Source organism: Heterodontus francisci, chromosome 1 (genome assembly GCF_036365525.1).
Source record: "Heterodontus francisci isolate sHetFra1 chromosome 1, sHetFra1.hap1, whole genome shotgun sequence".
In the NCBI taxonomy this organism is placed as follows: domain Eukaryota; kingdom Metazoa; phylum Chordata; class Chondrichthyes; order Heterodontiformes; family Heterodontidae; genus Heterodontus; species Heterodontus francisci.
This window is the reverse complement of record NC_090371.1, coordinates 25,028,832-25,051,323: the sequence shown is the minus strand read 5'-3', so window position 1 is coordinate 25,051,323 and position 22,492 is coordinate 25,028,832. Positions and strand designations below refer to the sequence as shown.

The window sequence follows — 22,492 nt, the reverse complement described above, 5'->3', positions numbered from 1 at the left end:
CTGTATGCTTAATTTTTGTTATTCATGTACGAGGACACCCAAGTCCCTCTGTACTGCAGCATTTTGCAGTCTCTTCCCCCTTAAATAACATTTCTATCTTTCCCGTCAAAGTGGACAACCTCACATTTTCCCATGATCTGCCACTTTTTTGCCCACTCACTTAACCTATCTATATACCTTTGCAGATGCTTTGTGTCCTCCTAACAACTTGCTTTCCTACCTATCTTTCTATCAGCAGCAAATTTGGCTACATTAAGCTCAGCCCCTTCATCCAAGTCATCAATATAAATCGTAAATACTTGAGACCTCAGCATGTGGCAATTCACTAGTTACAGTTTGCCAACCTGAAAATGCCCCATTTATCCCGACTCTGTTTCCTGTCAGATGGCCAATCCTCTATCCATGCTAATATATTAACCCCAACAACCACGAGCTCTTATCTTGTGCAGGAACATTTTATGTGGCACCTTATGGAATGTCTTTTGGAAATCCAAATGCACTATATTTACTGGTTCCTCTTTATCCAACCTACTTGTAATTGCCTCAAAGAACTCTAATAAATTTGTCAAACACAAAGGAGCGTCTTGAAGAAGGGCAGAGAGAAGAGAGTTGGAATTCCAGAGCTGAAAGCACAGCTGCCAATTAAAATCAGGAATGCTCAAGAGGCTGGAAATGGGCTCAAGGTGATTACAGAGCTGGGCTGGGGGTATGGTGGTACTGAGGCCATGGACGGATTTGAAATCAAGGATGAGAATTTTAAAAATCGAGGCATTGCTTGACTAGGAGACAAAGTAGGTCAGCAAGCATGGGGGAGAAGGGTAAGCAGCACCTGGTTTGAGTTCGGGTATGGGCAGTAGAGTTTTGAATGACCATGCGTTTGTGGATGGTAGAATGTGGGAGGACAAGAGTATATTGGACTAATCAAGTCTAGAAGTTACAAAGGCACGGATGAGAGTTTCAGCAGATGAGCTGAGACAGGCAAAGTCTAGGCGATATAACGGAGGTGGAAATAGTGATGGCGCAAGTATAAGGTCAGAAGCTCATCTCAGTTTATGTCACCAAGGCTGCAAACAGATTGGTTTAATCTCAGATTGTTGCCAGGGAGAGGAATGGAATCAAAGAATAATTTTTTCAATAGCTGAAGTTCTTGAATTACATCAATTTAAACTGAAGGTACAATCTTTCATCATTTCGCTGGTATTTCTGTATCACAATAAAGCCTTAATATCAAATCCAGATATAGGTGTTAAAAACAATATCAGATAAGAACACTGAATAAAGAAACAAAGTATCTTAAACTGTGGCAAGGAACGAATTGAATAATATCCTACTGCGCTTTTGTGTATCTCAGAACAACAGATGCCTGTAGTTTATGAGGGGTTCTTTTTAAATTACTCTTCAAACACTCAATTTGATTGCATTAGCTTGCTCATTAATTGAAAATGTCATGGTCACAAAGTGGAACTGAAATATATGGAAATTTTATAGCAGCCATAAACCTCCACCAAAAGCAGTGCGCACATTAAAAGCGCTGAAAGTAACTTACAGCTGACACTTGTCGCCTTTGATTCCTTTTGTCGTACAGAAGCATTTTCCTGACTGGGTATTGCAGATGGTTGCGTGTCCATTGCACTTGCAGGCTTGGGAAAGTAGTAAACATAATCAAAAGTGCAGTAAATGAAAAAATACAAAAACAACCATTTATCTTTACTCATTGCACAGGAAGAGAGCAGGCTAATTTACATGGGGCCTTTTATTACCACGCTATCTGCACCAAGAAAGGCCTCAACTCCAATTTCAGAATAGGACCCACTGCTCTACCAGCGTAGAAATTCCGTTCGCGGCATCAGCTTAGTAAGATGATGAATGCATGGAGAGCTGTTCCATGCTGTTGTCTGGGTTGAGGTTGCCCCAGTTCATCTCATCAATGCCTCTTTCAGGCAGAGCTTGACCAGTCAGAACTGGATACAAATTGTGAACAGAGCTGAAAAGATAATGAGCTAACACATGACACCACCCAGTCAGACATGGTTACAGCTTAATTAGTTGGAATACATCTTGGTCTAGCAGAGAAGGCTTCCCAGTTTCTGGAGTTTAACTGAAATGGCCATGGGTTGTTTCTACTCAATCATGGCATGATGCCACAGAAAGGATTTGATGCCATAATTCTTCATCTCAAGTGAACTGTTGATTAAAACTGTGCCACTGAGGAATCATATTGAGCCCAGTTACTTCCATAGAAGAGGGAAGACTACTGTTTTCACATATCCTCAGTGAACATTTACACAATAGCACTGGAAGCATGTCATCCAACCATTCTTACAACTGCGATGTGCATGACATAGAAGGGATGATTCTGTAGAAAGGATGAGCCTACACACTCATGCAAAGTGAGAGCAGTGGGGCTACAAACAGCGCAGAGAGGGAATGTGGGACCTCAGTCCAAGCAGCGAGAAAGAGAGCGAGCAGTGGGACTACAAACAGCGCAGAGAGGAAAGGCAGGAGCTCAGTCCCAGTGGCAAGAAACGACGAGCGCAGCAGGGCTACAAACAGCACAGAGAGGGAAGGCGGGAGCTTAGGCTGGGCGGCAAGAAATGGTGAGAGCAGCTGGACTCGGCTGTAACCAGGAGCCAGCCAGAGCCCAGATTTGGGAAGAAAGATCGAGGTGTGACATCACAGCGAAACAGGTAAGTGATTGGTGGGTGAGTATTTTGCTTGTTTATCTTTCAAGACTCAATCTTTTAGTAATTGTAATATATTACGCTTTGTAGGGATTATCAGTATTAAGGTTTATTAATAAGGTTTATATTATTGGCAAAGCTTTATTAGTATTGGTAAGGTTTATTAGCAGTAACAAGGTTATTAGTTAATAAAGTAATGGCACGGCCATTCCAACCTCATGAGTGCACGTCCTGTGCAACGTGGGAGCTCCAGGACGCTTCCTGTGTTCTGGGTAACAAAGATGGAGGAAGTGTTGCCAGTTGCAGCAGCGTGAGCTCTGTGCTTCAGAAATTGAACAGCAGCTGGCAACACTGCAGTGCATCCGTGAGGGCGAGAGCTTTGTGGATAGCAGGTATATAGATGTGGTCATCCCACACCTTAAAGGTACTGAGAGAGACAGGCCATGGGTGACTACCAGACAGTTAAAAATAAACAGGCATGTAATGCAGGAGTCCCCACTCTCCACCATGTATTCAGTTCTGAACACTCATGAGGGTGATGGTTCATCTCTGGATGCAGTGCTCAAGGGCATATGCAAGGAATATAGCAAATAAAGCAGACAAGCTGAGGGGACAGTGGCACTATGAATCACAGCTATTACAGAAACACAGCTTAAAGAGGGACAAGAATGGCAACTCAACATTCCTGGTTACAGGGTTTTCAGACGAGATGGAGTGGGGAATAAAAAAAGAGGGGGGGGGGGGCATTTTTGGTCAAAGAAACAATTACAGCTGTGAGGAAAGATATTTGAAGTTTCAAATGAGGCCATATGTAATGAGCTGAACAACAAAAAGGGCCAATCACACTACTGGGAGTGTACTATAGACCCCCAACCAGTCAGAGGGAGATAGAAGAGCAAATATGTAGGCAAATCTCTGAGAAGTGCAAAAACAATAGGGTAGTAATAGTAGGGGATTTTAACTACCCCAATATTAAATGGGGGAGGTTTAGTGTAAATGCAATGGAGGGAACAGAATTCATGAAGTGCATTCAGGAGAACGTTTTGGGCCAGTATGCATCAAGACCAATAACAGAGGGCGTCTTTCTGGACTTAGTTTTAGGAAATGAAGCTGGGCAGGTGGAAGGAGTGGCAGTGGGAGAGCATTTTAGGGGCAGCGATCATAATTCAGTTAGTTTTAACGTAATTATAAAAAAGGACAAAGAGAACAGAAGTTAAAGTTCTCAACTGGGGCAAGGCCAATTTTGCGAAGCTGAGAAATGATTTCGCAAAAGTGGACTGCAAACAGCTACTGAAGGTAAATCAGTGTTAGAGCAGTGGGAGGCATTCAAAGGGGAGATACAATGGGTTCAGAGTAAACACGATCTCACAAAGGTAAAAGGGTGGGGCGGCCAAGTCTAGACCTCCTGGAGCATACGTGGTATGGCAGAAAAGGAAAGCATATGTCAGACACCCAGAACTCAATACTGCAGAAAGCAGAGAGGAGTATAGAAAGTGGAGGGTGAAATCAAAAAGGAAATTCAGAAAGCCAAGAGAGGGCATGAAAACATATTGGCAAGTAAAATCAAGACAAACCCAAAGATGTTTCAACAATACCCAAGAACAAGAGAATAACAAAGGAAAGAGTAGGAGCCATAAAAGACCAAAAAGATAATCTATGTGTAGAGGCAGAAGATGTGGGTATGGTCCTTAATGAATACTTAGCGTCTGCCTGAACAAAAGAGGGGGACGGTGCAGGCATTGCAGTTAAGGAGGAGTGTGAAAAATTGGATGTAATAAACATAGGTAGAGAGGAAGTATTAAGGTGATTAGCATCCTTGAAAGTAGATAAATCACCGGGCCAGATGAAACGTACCCCAGGCTGTTAAAGAACCCAGAGAGGAAAAAGCAGATGCTCTGACCATCATTTTCCAATCCTCCCTGGATGCAGATGTGGTGCCGGAGGATTGGAGAACTGCTAACGTTGTACCTTTGTTTAAAAAGGGAGCAACGGATAGACTGAATAATTACAGGCCAGTCAGTCTAACCTCGGTCGTGGGCAAATTATTGGAATCCATTCTGAGAGATAGGATAAACTATCACTTAGAAAGGCACAGATTAATCAAGGACAGTTAGCATGGATTTGTTAAGGGAAGATCGTGTCTGACTAACTTGATTGAATTTTTTGAGGAGAAAACGAGGAAGATAGATAAGGGTAATGCAGTTGATGTGGTTTACATGGATTTTAGTAAGGCTTTTGACAAGGTTCCACATGGCAGACTGGTTAAAATAACAAAAGCCCATGGGATCCAGGGAAATGTAGCAAGCTGGATACAAAATTAGCTTAGTGGCAAGAAACAAAGGGTAATTGTTCACGGGTGTTATACTGACTGGAAAGCTATTCCAGTGAGGTTCCACAGGGCTCAGTACAAGGTCCCCTACTTTTGTGGTATGTATTAATGATTTGGACTTAAATGTAGGGGGCATGATCAAGATGCTTGCAGATGACACAAAAATTGACCGCGTGGTTGATAGTGAGTCGGGATGCTGTAGACTGTAGGCAGATATCAATGCTCTACGGCAGCGAGGCCTGGACAACGTATGCCAGCCAAGAGCGACGTCTCAATTCATTCCATCTTCGCTGCCTTCGGAGAATACTTGGCATCAGGTGGCAGGACTATATCTCCAACACAGAAGTCCTTGAAGCGGCCAACACCCCCAGCTTATACACACTACTGAGTCAGCGGCGCTTGAGATGGCTTGGCCATGTGAGCCGCATGGAAGATGGCAGGATCCCCAAAGACACATTGTACAGCGAGCTCGCCACTGGTATCAGACCCACCGGCCGTCCATGTCTCCGTTATAAAGACGTCTGCAAACGCGACATGAAATCGTGTGACATTGATCACAAGTCGTGGGAGTCAGTTGCCAGCATTCGCCAGAGCTGGCGGGCAGCCATAAAGACAGGGCTAAATTGTGGCGAGTCGAAGAGACTTAGTAGTTGGCAGGAAAAAAGACAGAGGCGCAAGGGGAGAGCCAACTGTGCAACAGCCCCGACAAACAAATTTCTCTGCAGCACCTGTGGAAGAGCCTGTCACTCCAGAATTGGCCTTTATAGCCACTCCAGGCGCTGCTTCACAAACCACTGACCACCTCCAGGCGCGTATCCATTGTCTCTCGAGATAAGGAGGCCCAAAAGAAATTAATGATTTGGACTTAAATGTAGGGGGCATGATCAAGATGCTTGCAGATGACACAAAAATTGACCGCGTGGTTGATAGTGAGTCGGGATGCTGTAGACTGTAGGCAGATATCAATGGTGGGCAGAAAAGTGTCAAATGGAATTCAACCCGGAGAAGTGTGAGGTGATGCATTTGGGGAGGTCAAACAAGGCAAAGGAGTGCACAATTAATGGGAGGATACTGAGAGGTGTAGAGGAAGTGAGGAACCTCTGAGTGTATGTCCACAGATCCCAGAAGGTAGCAGGACAGGTCAATAAGGTGGTCAAGGTGGCATATGAAATACTTTCCTTTATTAGCCGAGGGATAGAATACAAGGTCAAGGTGGCTATGCTGGAAGTATAAAAAACATCAGTCAGGCCACAACTTGAGTACTGTGTGCATTTATGGTCATCTCATTACAGAAAGGATGTAATTTTACTGGAGAAGGTGCAGAGGAGATTTATGAGAATGTTGCCAGGACTGGAAAATTGCAGCCACGAGAAAAGATTGGACAGGCTGGGTTGTTTTCCTTGAAACAGAAGAGGCTGAGGGGAGATTCGATTGAGGTATACAAGCTTGTGAGGGGCCTGGATAGAGGGGATGGGAAGGACGTATTTCCCTAAGCAGAGGGATCAGTAACTAGGAGACACAGATTTAAAGTGATTGGTAGAAGGATTAGAGGGGAGATGAGGGAAAAAACTTTTTCACCAAAGGGTGACGGGGGTCTGGAACACTCTTGCCTGAAAGGGTAGTAGAGGCAGAAACCATCAGCTCATTGAAAAGGTGTCTGTAAATGCACCGGAAGTCCGGTAACCTCCAGGGATATGGACCAAGTGCTAGAAAAATTGGATTCAGATGGCTAGCTCGTTTATCAGTTGATGCAGACACATTGGGCAGAATGGCTTCCTTCTATGCCATAAATTTTTCTACGTTTTCTAAATATTCTAAATATCTGAAAAGGAGGAATGTGCAAAGATGTGGAGACGGGACAGAGTAGCGGCAATACGTGAATTGCTCCTTTGGAGAGTCAGCACGAGCATGATGGGTTGAATGGCCTTCTTCTGTGCTTTAACAATTCTATGATTCTGCAGGCGCTGCTTCACAAACCACTGACCACCTCCAGGCGCGTATCCATTGTCTCTCGAGATAAGGAGGCCCAAAAGAGATTCTGCAGGGAGGACTGAATCGCCATTAGTGAGAATTCAGTGCGGAAAAGAAACGGGCAACTCAGGCAAATCCTTTTCGTGTAGCTTTTTTCACCCTGACTGAACACGAGTGCAATCTGAATGTTCCGATTGAGGGCAGACATGGAAAATGCCCTCATTCATGCATTCTGGTTTTCTGCCTTTATCCACAAGTTCTAACCAAATATCCTAACCATTAGGCTGAGTTGCCACCAAATTCAAGTTGTCTTGTCTATTGCCACACTGAGAAAAACTCCTGCCAAGTTGTTTCAATTTCTGCTCCTCACTCTTTCTTATTGTGCTCTGGGATCAACCTCACTTTGTCGTTTTTAATTATTTGCTACCTAAACTTTCTGTGACAGAAATAGGTCTTCAAACAGCTATGTATCTTGGAATTGACTACCTTGCCTATTATCTCGACTCCAGCCAGAAGTAAACTTATGTAGAAGGCTAAAGCTAACGGCTGGAATGTGCTCAGGAAACCGAGTAATAATAGACAGACAGCCGGAGGAGCTTGCAGATGATAGAGCATGACAGCAAGGCCTTGTGGCATCTACAGTGAGGCTGGTTATTACTGATCAGTAAACCTCACAACTTTCACACCTTCCTTTAAATAAAATCACTCATTCACTTCAATTTCAAACCATTACTCTGAACTTCTCATTTCACACCACTATGCCAATATCTGAAAGCCACCTTTTCCTTTCAGTTAAAATGTGAGCCAAAGTGTCTAATTTAACAACAGTCTATAACTCCAAATTTGTGAGGCATGATGATGCAGGTAGGCAGTAACACATAGCATAATAGCACAGCACAAGACCATCTATCCAAAGAACTCAGATTCCTGCTGGTATTTCAGCATTCTAATTAGAAGTTGTAAATTAATCTTTTTTGTACTAACGCTATATAATGACTTACAACAAGTTCATTTCAACTGAATAGTACCATGCACGCATGAAGAAATGGACGGTATGTACCTTAAACAAAAAAAAATACTTAAAACTAACCGCTTGGTTCAAAAAGATCTGCATTATTCACAATCAATTATTTCTCAACAGCTCAAAGTTGTGCAGCAAATGCTTGAGCCATAAAAGCATCAAATTTGATTCGCAGAATGTTCTTACCCATTGACAGTGTGAAGCTTCACAGATGAAGAATGGTTACTTTCATTTCACCTACAATATGCCATAGGGCAGTTGGCACCTGTGGAACCATGCCCCAGCAACCAGTCAAAATGTTTGGAAGGGAGAATATTTTAAGCAATTAAAAACTTACCAATAAATTGACACTTACATTGGCAACTCCCTCCATTTGTAGGATCTCCATAATAACCAGAGATGCAAGTTTCACAGTGATTGCCAGTTGTTAGGTCTTCACATTTCTCACAGATGCTTTCATTAACACACTTGCTATGACCATTACACTGACAAGCTAAGGGAAACAAAAAAAAACATCTTTCATCCTATGTGCGACACATAATGGCAAGTACCAGACAGTTCCTTCCTTTCCCTAAACATTGGACATTTCTTCTTGGACTAAGTACACAAGAATAAAAAGTTTGTAGTTTTCTACGATAGGTCTTTTACCTGGACACTGGATAAACGACCAGTTGTATTTTGTTTCTGCTGGGCACATGCTGACATTCAGAATGGGTGTATAGTGGGTATTTACTGTGGGGATTTTCACAGGTCCTCGATAAGATCCTTCTATACACTGGCCCTTTCCCGTATTGCTGGGGTCAGTACACCATCCACATCCTGGCTGCTCCAAGCACTGACTGCATGTACGATAACCAGAGCAATTCTCAGCTAAGACAACAGAAAAGATATACATCAAAAGCACATTCTGTTTCCACCTTCATTTGCGATTCCACACAAAAAATATTTACACACTGTTCATGTATAAGAGGACAGGGTAACATGTGAGGGCACAGCGTACTCAGACAAAATTTGTCCAAAGGGATTCACAACAAAATAGGTCAAAGGAGAAGTTATGAAGCTACTAAAAGCTTAACCAGAGGTAGGTTAAGGAGGGTTTTAAAGTTGGTTGAGTGCTTTAAGAAAGGGAATGCTCCTTACAACAAAACTCTTGGACTATTTGATCATCCTTGCTAACAGCTCTTCCATTCGCTCAGCATCCAAACACTTTTTTCTTTACACCTCTGTCAACCACGCAGGCACTTTTACTGCATTCAAACTGCGATATAAATGCAAGCTGCTTTTGATTTCATAAGGTTTGTAACTGTCAGTATCAACCTGGGAACTGATGTATTTTGCAGAAATCTCCACTGGAGATAGTGGCCCATAGACAGTAAACCATATCCATGGTCGATTGTCAACAGAGCAGATATTCTTCATTTTTTTAATGCTCAGCCAGGTATCTAACACATGGAAACCCATCACCAGGGTTCAGAGTCTCCAAACCAACCTAATCACAAACCCACCAAAGTAGAGATTGCAGTGCCTATTATGAAGTGCAGCCATTCTCACCACATGCACACACCATAAAATTGCTTAAGCCCAGAGAATATCGAATGCAAGAATGAGGTCTTGAACAAGTACAAGCAGGAGTACTGCTGCAGTTTAATCAGAATCCCAGGTAAGTTTCCCACGGTCTGTCCACCTAAGACCATCCGATCTACACTGCAAAGTTATCTGTAGAGCTGATAAAACAGAACTACAGCCACCACTGACAGTTCTACTTCTCCATATCCAATTAAAAGGCCAGGTCAGCCAACTATCGAATCAAGTCCACCAATGATCAACTTATTTCCCATTACCAAGAATCATATTTTTGATTGTGAAGAAACTCTGCATCCAAATTCCTCTCAGAACAGGAGGAATTCAACAGACAATGTACTATTTCATACTTCCTCCAACTAGCAGTACTAATATGAGTAAAGAATGATAGAGACGAGTCAAGTAGCTCGGTAGTGGTAACATTGTTTGTTAAAAATAAAATCTTTTAAAATGAAAAACTAATTTTTATAGCATTGCTTATGTATTTAAAAAAAGATATGATCAAAAAAAGAACAGTTGTCAATAAAAGTCAAACTCTACAGGTTTATCAATCTGGTTTGATCTGACAGGAAGGGAGCTTTTAAATTTCATGGGCATAGAGGTGGTTCAGTGGCTTGACACTGGATTTTGACCTTTGACAGCCCAGACTGATGGAATGAAAGTCTCCTCTATTTGCTGTCTTGGTTTGAATCATTTCATAAATTGAGAGAATGGTTACAACACAGAAGGCGGCCATTTGGCCAGTAATGGTCGCACGGCTCTTTACAAGAGCAACTCACCAAGTCCTACTTTCTGTCTTTTTCCCATAGCCCTTTGCCTTTCAACCCAGTTCCCCATGGGCATGAATGCACCACACAAATCCGCCACTAGTTCGTCATTAAACTGGCATAAACCAGATATGGCCACAATATGCGAGAGATAAATGTAAATGATGCAAGATATCTCTTAGTGTTTGGAGCTGAAGTGAGTTATTAGTGCTGTATAACTTCAATCTAACCATTGCCTGGAGGTGCTTGGTGATGACACTGGGTTCCACATTGTCACATTTCAGCAGTGATATCATTCACCCTGAGCAAAAAATTAACATGCAGCAAGAAAAAAAAGTTTCCACTCATTGCCAAACACTTAAAAAATTAATATAATCTCCCAGTGCATCAACCTTCGAATAAAATTGATGGAGTGGGAAGCATCAAAGCCACTTATTCTGAGGATGCATTAAAAACCCAATTTTATGAAGCCAGAATTCCGTTATTGTATCTCTGATTGCAGGCATAATTGTGATAATTGGTCATTGTTAACTTTGGTGGTATGTAACATGCAGAAATATAATTTCATCATTTAAATATTTAATCTGCCACCACATGGTATTTTCTATTATAAAATTACATAATTATCAGCTTAAATTAAAACTCTCAGTGATCAGACAATGCTGTCTAGTTAAGGTCAACTGTCCGAAATGAAGCTTGAAACGGGATAAATGGTTCAAATCAAAGTTGCATATTGTCAGGGCGCCACCTAACATTCCTTAGCTTTTGAAACCCATCACTATAATGCAGGCTTCAGGGAAGTCATATCTTTAATGGAACAGTGGTACAAGCTAATGCTGAGTGTATTAAAATTCAGTTTGAGACTGACGAACAAAATAAGGTTTGAGAGGTTAGTTAAATTCTTTAGTTAGTGACTTGTTTTAATGAAAAGCAAGTTGCGTGGAAAAATCTCTCTCTGAATGCTTCATTTCATCCATGCAAATACAACTAGATGCTCTTTTGTTGCCCATGTCTTGAACAGCTAAAACAGCTATTGATTTATAAGACAGAATAATTCACACAGTGGGATATGATGCACGCCAATAACCAATGCACACAGCAAGGTTTCTCCTTATGATTCTTGGGCCATCCTATCAGTTATTTGGATAGAGGGCAGAAAGATGTGCCTACAGATCACAAGGAAAGCAAGGTCCACTTATAGGATGATTTCTGGCATAAAAAACTGAAAACTATGATGTTGAGGAACAACATTTTAGGGCAGAGAAATGAACCAATGAGAAAGATAATGTAAAAATTGTTGCTTTGTAAAATGCAAAGTATATTAATAAAAGTCGCATCATTGACATATTGGGATTACATACAAGGCTTGGCGTGAGTGCAGAGATTTACCAAAAAGATACCAGGGATGAAGAACTCCAGTTTTGCGGAGAGACTAGAGAAGCTGGGATTGTTCCCCTTTCAGCAAAGGAGGTTAGGAGGAGATATAATTGGTGGCAAGAGGATCAGTAACCGGAGGACGCAAATTTAATATAATTGATGAGAACCAAAGGGCAGATGGGAAGAATGTTTTGTTTAAATAAATGTAGCTTGTGGTTATGATCTTTATGACCGTCAGATAACGTTGTGGAAGCAGATTTAATAGTACATTTCAAAAAAGAGAATTACATAAATACTCAAAAGGAAAATATTGCAAGGCTGTAGGAACTAACTGGATAGGCTCTTGCGAAGAACCAACACAGGCTGATAGAGCACAGAAGGAGGACATTCGGCCTATGAATGTGGTAGATTATAGATGAGCTCGTCAAACTAAAATCTGCAGCACTGCATACAATTCTATTCACCCTCCAACAATGATTAAGCTACGTAGGTTCAAGTTTATAAGGTTGAGGGATGGGCTAATTGGGTTTTTATTACTCATTTCGCATCTCAGCCACACCGTCTGCCTCCACCAATAGATCTCCATTTTAGTCCATAATCAACCCCACCTCTCCTCTGACAACCCTTTTCCTGTCAACATGCTCTAGAAAATGTTTCGATCCTCTTTTATGTTAGTAGAGGAATAGAATGGTAGCTGTCTCTTGCCATCATTTCTTTTCACTTGCCCTCTGTACTTTGTACATTCAGCTTGATTCAGGGGAATGCAGAGTAAGGAAGCGTAATCTTAACATTAGAGTTAGGCCAGATAGCTGTGAAATCACAAAATATTTTCTCACAGATAAGGTGGTGAAGCTCTGGACTCTTCCAGTTAATCTATTTGTGCTTGTGCTGGGTGAAGGAAGAACAGAGAATTTCCAGTTCTTGGAATGTTGCCATCAATGTCCACCTGAACCATAAGAACATGCAGGCAGGACCTTGGGATAAGTAAAATACCACCTCCAGCAATGCAGCACTCTATTAACAGGACACGAATTGTCAGCCTAGATTAGCTGCTTAACTCCTGGAGTGGGACTTGAATCCACAATCCTCTGACTCAGTAGTTAAGCATGCTACTAAATGAGTGATTCTCTAATATTTGTATACACAATTAATACATTTTTACGTACATGTACACAGGGGAGGGTGGGTGGTAATAAGCAAGTTTTATTTTCTGAAATTTCGTTTCATTGTCAAGAAACTAGAATGGATGTCACTATATTCAATATGCTTGTAATTTAATCATGCAATTCAGCCTTCTGAAAAATTGGTAGTGAAGAAAATGTATCAATCATTTTCATCTGCTGGATATGCAACACACAATGCTGAATTCACAACACCATAGGGACAATAGGCGCATCTCCCCACCAGACAATGGAAACTATTTGAAGTTATGAAGGTTAGCTCTCGAGATATTTTGGAATTACAATTTAAGGAACTGTTACTTCCTTTGTTCTGTTATGTATGCATTCAATTTTGTAGCCACTGGTGAAATTACCTGATTACAATGTCAAGGTAAATCACAAGTGCTTGAATAAAGTACGCCATGCATTTAAAAGTGAGCGATTTCAATTTCAGTGGGTTAGGCATAATGCAGCCAGTTTTCCAAGTACATATCCAGGTCAATTGAAGAGCTTAAGTAATGGGTGCCAATAGCCTTTCAACTGCATAGTTCAAATGCACAGGCAATGCACAAATTGGCCATACACATCAGAAAGGTTTCGGGTTCACTCCCTGCTCAGCAGTTTGTTTAATAATCACAGCTTGCACACAATAAGATCATTACAACTGATATTTCTCAGCTAAGCATGAAAGAAGAAAGAAAAATGATTCCTGCTTTTGCTCAGGACGCAAGGAGACTGTCGGAACCTTGTGCATATAGACATCAGGTAGTCAAGCATGGCCGCCAGAGCTCTCATGGTTAGAATATGAGGAATGCCCTCTTACACAAGGTACTGTTGGAATATGAGAGCTCACTGAGTGTCATCCTCCATGCGAGCAACTTCCTTGACGAGAACAGATAAAAACTGGGTTGGGGGCTAAGAGAGATAAGAATGCTCAATTTCACAATCAATTTATTTAATGCATGAAAACAGAATTTAAAGAAATAAAATTCCTTAATATGGCAATGACAACTACATTTCAGGCAGTTGCGAGAGCTTTAATAAAGATTTAAAATCCCACCTAGAACAACAATTATTTTCAACTTGACTGCAATTAAAAATCATCAAACTCAAAAGTTTACCATAATAAGTGGCAAGAACCATAAATAATGACAAGACAGAAAAAAAAAATCATTTTTACTCACGTTGACAGCTGTTCTTGGTGTACCACTCCATACACTGGCCAAATGGAAAGGAAGCCACATATGCATTTGCATCCACACACTGCTTCATGTTGCTGCACCACATGCACTCGGAGTTACCACTGGTACACTCACCACACGTAATCCTCAATGCACAAGGCATGCGACACTGCTTCGCACTATGGTTTGCTATGAATTAAAGAGATACCACTTTGATTTCAGTGACATGTTAATTTCCTGCCATCTTTTCACCTTGATGAATCTTCCTCCAGCTGCAGGATGGCCAGAGTAAAGCTCAATACCACTGTTAAAAACTTTTGGCAGCAAGGCAAGCTGAAAAATGTTCTTTTCTCAAGACTCACACTCTTCCTATTCCTTCCCAACCCCCAAGACAGTGTCTGCCATCTTCTCTTTATTGCACTGTAATGTTTTACAGGGTAGTAAACGTAAGCAAACATTCTATCAGCTGAAATTCCAATATGTTTCTGATAGCAAACTAAGCACTGGAAAAGGCCAATTCACAATCATAAATAGTGCCTCGAGAGATCAGTTAGCTTTAAAACTGAAGTTTAGAGCTATTTTAAGGGCATAAACTCATCTCTATATTCAGTTGGCAACTATAAACAAGATTTATCTTTCCAATTCAGAAAGTCATCTGGCGAGATCAGACTATTCCTGGATAATAATTCCCAAATGTCCATTATTCTCTGCATCAAAATTGGTAGAGATTTCAAATGCTTTGAGCTTTCAGCAGCTCAGAACTCAACTGAAAATTTTCAAGCTGAGGGTAATTCAGGCCAATCAAATTATCAGAACAAACGAGGATGAGTTTAAAAGAGCGTCAGGAAGGAGCAAGAGAGCAAAACCAACGAGGAGTTTAAAAGAGTGGCGGGAGGGAGCAAGACCTGCAAGGATGTAACGTATCCTATCCAGTCCACTCTGTGGCTCCAGAGCAGACCAACTGCATTCTGAGAAAAATCAAAGTGTGACGCCACAGGAAAACAGGGGGGGTAGTTAATTGTTGGTGAGTAATTTTCTCATTTATCTTTCAAAACTCAGGTAATTTTACCAACTATAAGGCTTTATTAGCAGTAGTAATGTTTACTGACAGTAGTAAATCTTTTAGACTGGCTGAGAGTATTTCCGAGTTGTTAATATGAATATTGGTAAGCTTTATAACTATTGGTGAGGTTATTAATACTTAATATGATACTGAGGTGTCCTCAGTACCTTGCTCTATGGCAGCGAGGCCTGGACAACGTATGTCAGCCAAGAGCGACGTCTCAATTCATTCCAAATTCGCTGCCTCCGGAGAATACTTGGCATCAGGTGGCAGGACCGTATCTCCAACACAGAAGTCCTCAAGGCGGCCAACATCCCCAGCTTATACACACTACTGAGTCAGCGGCGCTTGAGATGGATTCCCCATGTGAGCCGCATGGAAGATGGCAGGATCCCCAAAGACACATCGTACAGCGAGCTCACCACTGGTATCAGACCCACCGGCCGTCCATGTCTCCACTTTAAAGACGTCTGCAAACGCGACAAGAAGTCCTGTGACATTGATCGTAAGTCGTGGGAGTCAATTGCCAGCATTCGCCAGAGCTGGTGGGCAGCCATAAAGATGGGGCTGAAGTGTGGCGAGTCGAAGAGACTTAGCAGTTGGCAGGAAAAAAGACAAAAGCGCAAGGGGAGAGCCAACTGTGTAACAGCCCCGACAAACAAATTTTTCTGCAGGACCTGTGGAAGAGCCTGTCACTCTAGAATTGGCCTTTATACCCACTCCAGGCGCTGCTCCACACACCACTGACCACCTCCAGGCGCTTACCCATTGTCTCTCGAGATAAGGAGGCCAAAGAAGATGATGATAACATTTTAGTATTGGTATGGTGAGGTAGATTAGGATTGGTTAAGCTTATTATCTGTACTAAGGCTATTATTGGTAAGGTTATTATTAATATTGGTAGGGTTATTAGTAATAGTAGCAGCAAGGTTTAGTAGTAGTACCAAGGTTTATTAGCTAATACAGCAATGGCCAACCTCTGGAGAACACATCCTGTGCTATGTGGGAACTCCAGGACACTTCTCGGGTCCAGGATAACCAGACATGTAGGAAGTGTTGTCAGTTGCAGAAGCTTGAGCTCTGGGTTTCGGAACTTGAGCATAAGCTGGTATCACTGAGGTGCATCCATGAGGTTGAGAGTTTCGTGGATAGCATGTTTATAGATGTGGTCACCCTGCAGCTTAAGAGTATGCAGGCAGAGAGGGAGTGGGTGACCATCAGACATTCAAGAAGAAACAGGCAGATAGTGCTGGAGATCCCCCCCGAGTCCTTCTTACTCCCCAACCGATATTCAGTTCTGAATACTGAGAAAAGTGATGGTTCATCTGATGAGTGCAGCCAGAGCCACGGCACCATGGGTGGCTCAGCTGTACGGAGGGATGGCGGGGGTGGGGGGGGGGTAGAATGAAGACAGGAGAATTGATAGTCAGGGGAAAAGATAGGCATTTCTGTGACCGCAGACGTGAATCCAGGATAGTGTGTTGCTTCTTCGGTGCCAGAGTCAAGGATGTCTTTGAATTGCTGCAGAGCACGCTGAGGGGGAGGATGAACAACCAGCAGTTGTGGTCCAGATTGGTACAACCAACATCGATAGGAGAGGGATATGGTCCTGCAGAAAGAGTTTAGTGAGCGAGGTAAGAAATTAGCAAGCAGGACTTCAAAAATAGTCATCTCTGGATTACTTCCAGTGCCACACACAAGTCAGTACAGAAATAGGAGGAAAGAGCAGATGAATGTGTGGCTAGAAAGATGGTGCAGAAGGGAGTGTTTTAGATTCCTGGGGCACTGGGACCAATTCTGGAGAAGCTGGGAGCCGGACAGGCTGCAGATGAACAGAGCTGGGACAAATTTTCTTGTGGGGCGATTTGCCAGTGTTTCTGGGGAGGGTTTAAACTAACTTGACAGGGGTGTGGGAATCAGGAGATAATACAAGAAAGGAACGCCAAGGTGCATAGAGAGTTGCGAGACACAGCTAGCACTAGGGTAGGAAATAACCAAGTATTAGGTAGGATGAGAATGTTAGACAGTATTAGAAAAGGGAGTAGTTCCATTTTAAATGGGACTGGACTGAGAAGGACTACAAGGAATGCAAAGACAGAATTACAATGCGTGTGTGTAAACGCACAAAGTGTGGTGAATAAGGTCGGTGAGCGACAAGCACAAATAGCAGTGTGGGACTATGATATCGTGGCAATAATGGAAAGGTAGCTTAATAATGGCGAGGACTGGGTGCTTACTATACAAGAATATAAAGTGTTCCGAAAACAGAGAGAAGGAAAAAAGGGAGGTGGGGTGGCAGATCTGATTAGGGAAGGAATTGCAGCACTGGAAATGGAGGATGTCCTTAAAGGGGCAAGGACAGAATGGATTTGGTTGGAGTTGAGGGGCAAAAAGGATATGATCACATGACTAGGGGTATCCTACAGGCTTCCAAATAGCGAGAGAGAGATAGGAGGAGCAAATCTGCAGGGAAGTCACAGAGATGTGCAAGAACTATAGAGTGGTGATATTCTCTCTCTCTCTTTGGCCTCCTTATCTCGAGAGACAATGGATACGCGCCTGGAGGTGGTCAGTGGTTTGTGAAGCAGCGCCTGGAGTGGCTATAAAGGCCAATTCTGGAGTGACAGGCTCTTCCACAGGTGCTGCAGAGAAATATGTTTGTCGGGGCTGTTGCACAGTTGGCTCTCCCCTTGCGCCTCTGTCTTTTTTTCCTGCCAACTACTAAGTCTCTTCGACTCGCCACATTTTAGCCCCGTCTTTATGGCTGCCCGCCAGCTCTGGCGAACGCTGGCAACTGACTCCCACGACTTGTGATCAATGTCACAGGAATTCATGTCGCGTTTGCAGACGTCTTTAAAGCAGAGACATGAACTATAGAGTGGTGATATTGGGGGGACTTGAATTACCCAAATATCAATTGGGATAATTTTAGAGTAAAGGGGAAGGAAGGGGGAGGAATTCCTAAAATGTGTTCATGAGAACTTCCTTGATCAGTTTGTTTTCAGCCCAACTAGAAAAGAGGCATTGCTAGATCTGGTGCTGGGAAATGAGGTGGACCAAGTGTCTGTTGGAGATCACTTGGGTAAGAGTGATCATATCATGAAGTTTAGATGAGTAATTCAGAAAATTAGGGAGGGGTACTAGAAAGGCTGGCTATGTTTAGATAGATAAGTCACCTGGTCCAGGTGACTCGTATCCCAGGTTGCTGAGGCAAGTGGGGATGGAAATAGCGGATGGGCTTGCCACAGTCTTCCAATCTTCCCTGGCTACGGAGGAGGTGTCAGAGGATTGGAAAGTGGCAAATGTGACACCCTTATTTAAGAAAGGGTGCAAGGACAGTCCTAACAACTACAGGCCAGTTAAGTTTAACATTTGTGGTGGATAAGGTTTTAGAAACAATAATCAGGGAAAATATCAATGGGCTATTAGAGAGGTTCGAGTTAATTACAGCTAATCAGCATGGATTTGTAAAAAGATCATGCTGGACAAATCTAATTTAATTTTTTGATGAGTAACAGAAAGGTTGATGAAGGGAACATGGTGGATGTTGTTTATATGGATTTTAAGAAAGCATTTGATAAGGTACCACATCAAAGACTGGTTAACAAAATTGAGGCTCATGGAATAGGAGGGTCAGTGTCCAACTGGATAAAAAAGTTGGCTTAAGGACAGAAAACAGCGAGTTGTAGTAAATGGTTGCTTTTCAGACTGGAGGATGGTAGACAGTGGTGTTCCCCCGGAGTCCTAGGAAATGTGACAAACAGTGAGAATGAGACGAACTGCCTGGAACAGGACATAGATAGGCTAGCAGAATGGGCAGACAAGTGGAAGATGGCATTTAATACTGACAAGGCTGAGGTGATGCATTTTGGCAGAAGGAATAGGGAGAGACAATATATACTTAATGGCACAGTTCTAAAGAGTCTGCATTAACAGAGGGACCGGCGGGATGCATAGGCAACAATGTTTGAAGGTGGCAGAACATGTGACAGACTGGTTAGCAAAGCATATGGGATCTTGGGCCTCACAAATAGAGGTATTGAGTATAAAATCAGGGAAGTTATTCATAACCTCTAAACCTCTTTGAAGCTCTGAAAGAAAAGCAAAATACTGCGGATGCCAGAAATCTGAAATAAAAACAGAAAATGCTGTAAATGCTTAGCAGGTCTGGCAGCATCTGTGGAAAGAGAAGCAGCGTTAATGTTTCACGTCTGTGACCTCTCGCTACAGATGCTACCAGACTTACTGATAATTCCCAGCATTTTCTGTTTTTATTTACTCTACAAAGCTCTGGCTAGGCTCCAACTGGAGTTCTGTGTTCAGTTCTGGTCACCACACCAGGATGGATGTGAGGGTTCTTGAGAGGATACGGAGGAGATTTACCAGAATTGTTCTGGGGATGGGGGGAACTTAAGTTATAATGTTAGGTTGGAAAAGCTGGGTTTGTTCACCTGAGAACAAAGTAGATTGAGGGGAGATTTAATACAAGTGTACAAGATTATGACAGGCTTAGATAAGTTAGACAAGGAAAAGCTGTTCCCATTAACTAATGGTAAAAGAACTAGGGACACAGATTGAATGTTTTGGGCAAAAGATGTAGAAGGAATAAGAGAAAACACTTTTTTTATGCAGCAGGTGATAATGACCTGGAACTTGCTGCCCATAAGGGTGGTGGAAATGGAGACGATCAATGATTTCAAGAGGATGTTGGATGGCCAGCTGACAAACAGACTTGCTGGGCTACAGGGATCGCGCTGAGGAGTGGGACTAACAGCATAGTTCGGTGGAGAGTTGGCATGCACTCAATGAGCCAAAAAGCCTCCTTCTGTGCCATAAATGACTCGATGACATCCACTTCTTCCATTTGAGGCCCAAAAAAGATGATCCAGGATCAACTTGAACTGGAAAGGAGACTCAAGTAAATCAGTATCTCCTGGCAACATTAGTCATCTCAGACTAGCTTGCTTTAATTTTGGAAGCGTGGTAGATGTGACACAAGGAAATAAGAACATTATCTCGGATCACAGTGACAAGATCTGACGGGCTTTTAAAGTACATAAATTGTCCAACAGCATCTATCACTGCCTTCTTCCACAATTAAGTTCATTTTTAACCCAAGCCTTCATTCTGTTAAGACATTCCAAGCTCAGCTTGACCCTCAATGCTATTACTTGCATTATCCCAGCTGTTCAGGTTTTGACCTAAGTTTTTTTTTTATAAACAAGATGAAATATCTTATAGGTTCAGCAGTAAACAATGCCTTTTGATTGCATTTAATGACAATTGTCATGCAGACCCCAACCTGCCAAGAACGAGGCATATTAATTTCACCATATGAACATTAATTTTAAACTGTTGCTGGAGTGAAGAAATGACTTGTTACAGAGATCACCAGACCTTTGGCAGGAGGACATTTGCATACTAAGAGTCGGTGCTTGTGCAGACAAAGGACTACTCCGTGGTCCAATTGACCCAAATGGATTTTGATCACCAGACATTGAAGGTGAAAGGAAGAGCATTCCAGGGACGGTAGAGATGATACAATCCACAAAGACAGGACTGGTCACATGACTAACCAGCCGGTCCAGGCTTTTTTGAACTAGCCACAGGACAGTTTGAAGACGACGGCAGTTTGCAACTGAAGCTGGAACAAGGAAGCCTCTCTCCTGGTTGTCTGTCCCTCGCTTTCTCCCAAGCCACCGGACTCAAGGAAGACACGTAAACCTCAAGTGAGAAAAGACTCCAACATCGAAACAAGTTGAAGCGTGCACTGGGCCCCCACGAATTGCAGGATTTACCGACAACCAAAAACTTCACATTGAACTCAAAGGATTATAATTCTAATCCCAATATTGACTCAAACTTTTCCCCTCTATTCTTTTCTACTTTTTCTGTCTCTATCTGCGTGTGTCTTTATCGTGTATGCATGCTAGCGTGGTCACGCCGCATACTCGTAGTCATTAACCGGATTCGAGTTTAAGATTAATAAAATTCCACCTTTCTTGTTTAAATCTAAGGAAACCTGTCTGAATTGATTTCTTTGCCTTACAATTGGAAAGCGGTGAACAAAGATTCACTTGGGGGGGGGGGGGGGGGGGCGGGGGGAAACTAAAACATGGTGTTTTTAAAATTAAACCCTGTTACGGTTAAACCAGGCAAAGGTTGACAGGGAACCCCTAGACCCCTTCTCACCTGGTCGTAACACAATCAAACAACATGCAAAAGGTGCTTCCCATACTGAGCCCTCATCAGCTTTCAACTGCATTGCCATTTCCTCACATTCCCACTGGAATTCCTATACCAGAACCCTGGACACATCAAACTCAACAGTGAAAAGAAAATTTATATTGCACACGGTAACTTTGTATTTGAAAACTTAAAGCTTGCATATATTAATTCATTCTTCAAACAAGCCTGACACATGTAAATCTGACCAGCATATAATTTCCTGTTTCTGTGCTAAGCTCCCACTTCTCTCAAATAACTTGAGAAAGTGCTCACATACTCAAACTTTGAATGGCATTCCCATCATATCCTTTTCATAAACCTACCTGAGTACAGACCTGCAATTTCACTGTCTTTCAGACATCAAAATTGCTTTGTGACATTTTCAGCAAGTACATGCTGGCGTATATTGACATTCAGCAGCAACTATTTTACAAAAATGAAACATTCCCAAAATGTCAGTTGACTGAAGTTTTTTTTGAAAAAAAGTCAGTTAAAATGGCAACTTTTTTTTTGAGCGCTTGGAAACATAAAACAAACTACAGTTTGACAAATTTGTTAGATATTTTGGAGGTTGTAACTAGCAAGTAGATAAAAGGGAACCAGTAGACCCATTTGCAGCCATTGACAGAGTTGATCACGCCACCCTCTTCCAATGCCTTTTCACCATTGCCCAGCTGGGTGGGAATGCACTCAGTTGCTTCCATTCTGATCTATCTAATTGAAGTCAGAGAATCACCATCAATGGTTTCTCTTCCCATTCCCGCAGTTACCTCTGGTAACTCTCCTATTTAAACACAGAACAGAAGGAGACCGAACAAGGCTGCTCACAATGTTTAAAGAGGGGACAAACCAGGGTGCACAACACTAGCCCTACATGATGTGGATGCAGGAGAGACGCCCCGATAAAACAAAATTCCAATCGCCTCGATCCCAGGAAAGTGACCCAGGTTCGGGGGGGAAATTCAGTACATGTTGGAACACAAGCTTATTGAGCCCAGCCAGAGCAGCTAGAGTTCCCCATTTGTGTTTGTCTCCAAGCCCGATGGTTCAACAAGGCTCTGCATTGATTACACAAAGGTTAATGCAGTGGCCAGAGCTGACACCTATCCAATTCCCCACTGAAAGGTTGCTTT

At 42.4% G+C, this 22,492-nt stretch overlaps 1 protein-coding gene across 3 annotated transcripts in view; it reads right to left on the bottom strand.

The window, feature by feature from the left end:
• Positions 1 to 22,492, bottom strand: part of atrn (attractin) — a 481,933-nt gene that overhangs the window by 250,473 nt on the left and 208,968 nt on the right. For all 3 annotated transcript variants that reach the window (XM_068028731.1, XM_068028732.1, XM_068028733.1), the window contains exons 17-20: positions 14,072 to 14,257; positions 8,651 to 8,872; positions 8,358 to 8,495; positions 1,547 to 1,640 (exon numbers count right to left, since the gene is read on the bottom strand). In XM_068028731.1, coding sequence (XP_067884832.1) covers positions 1,547 to 1,640; positions 8,358 to 8,495; positions 8,651 to 8,872; positions 14,072 to 14,257 — 640 coding nt within the window. The remainder of the gene's footprint in view (positions 1 to 1,546; positions 1,641 to 8,357; positions 8,496 to 8,650; positions 8,873 to 14,071; positions 14,258 to 22,492) is intronic.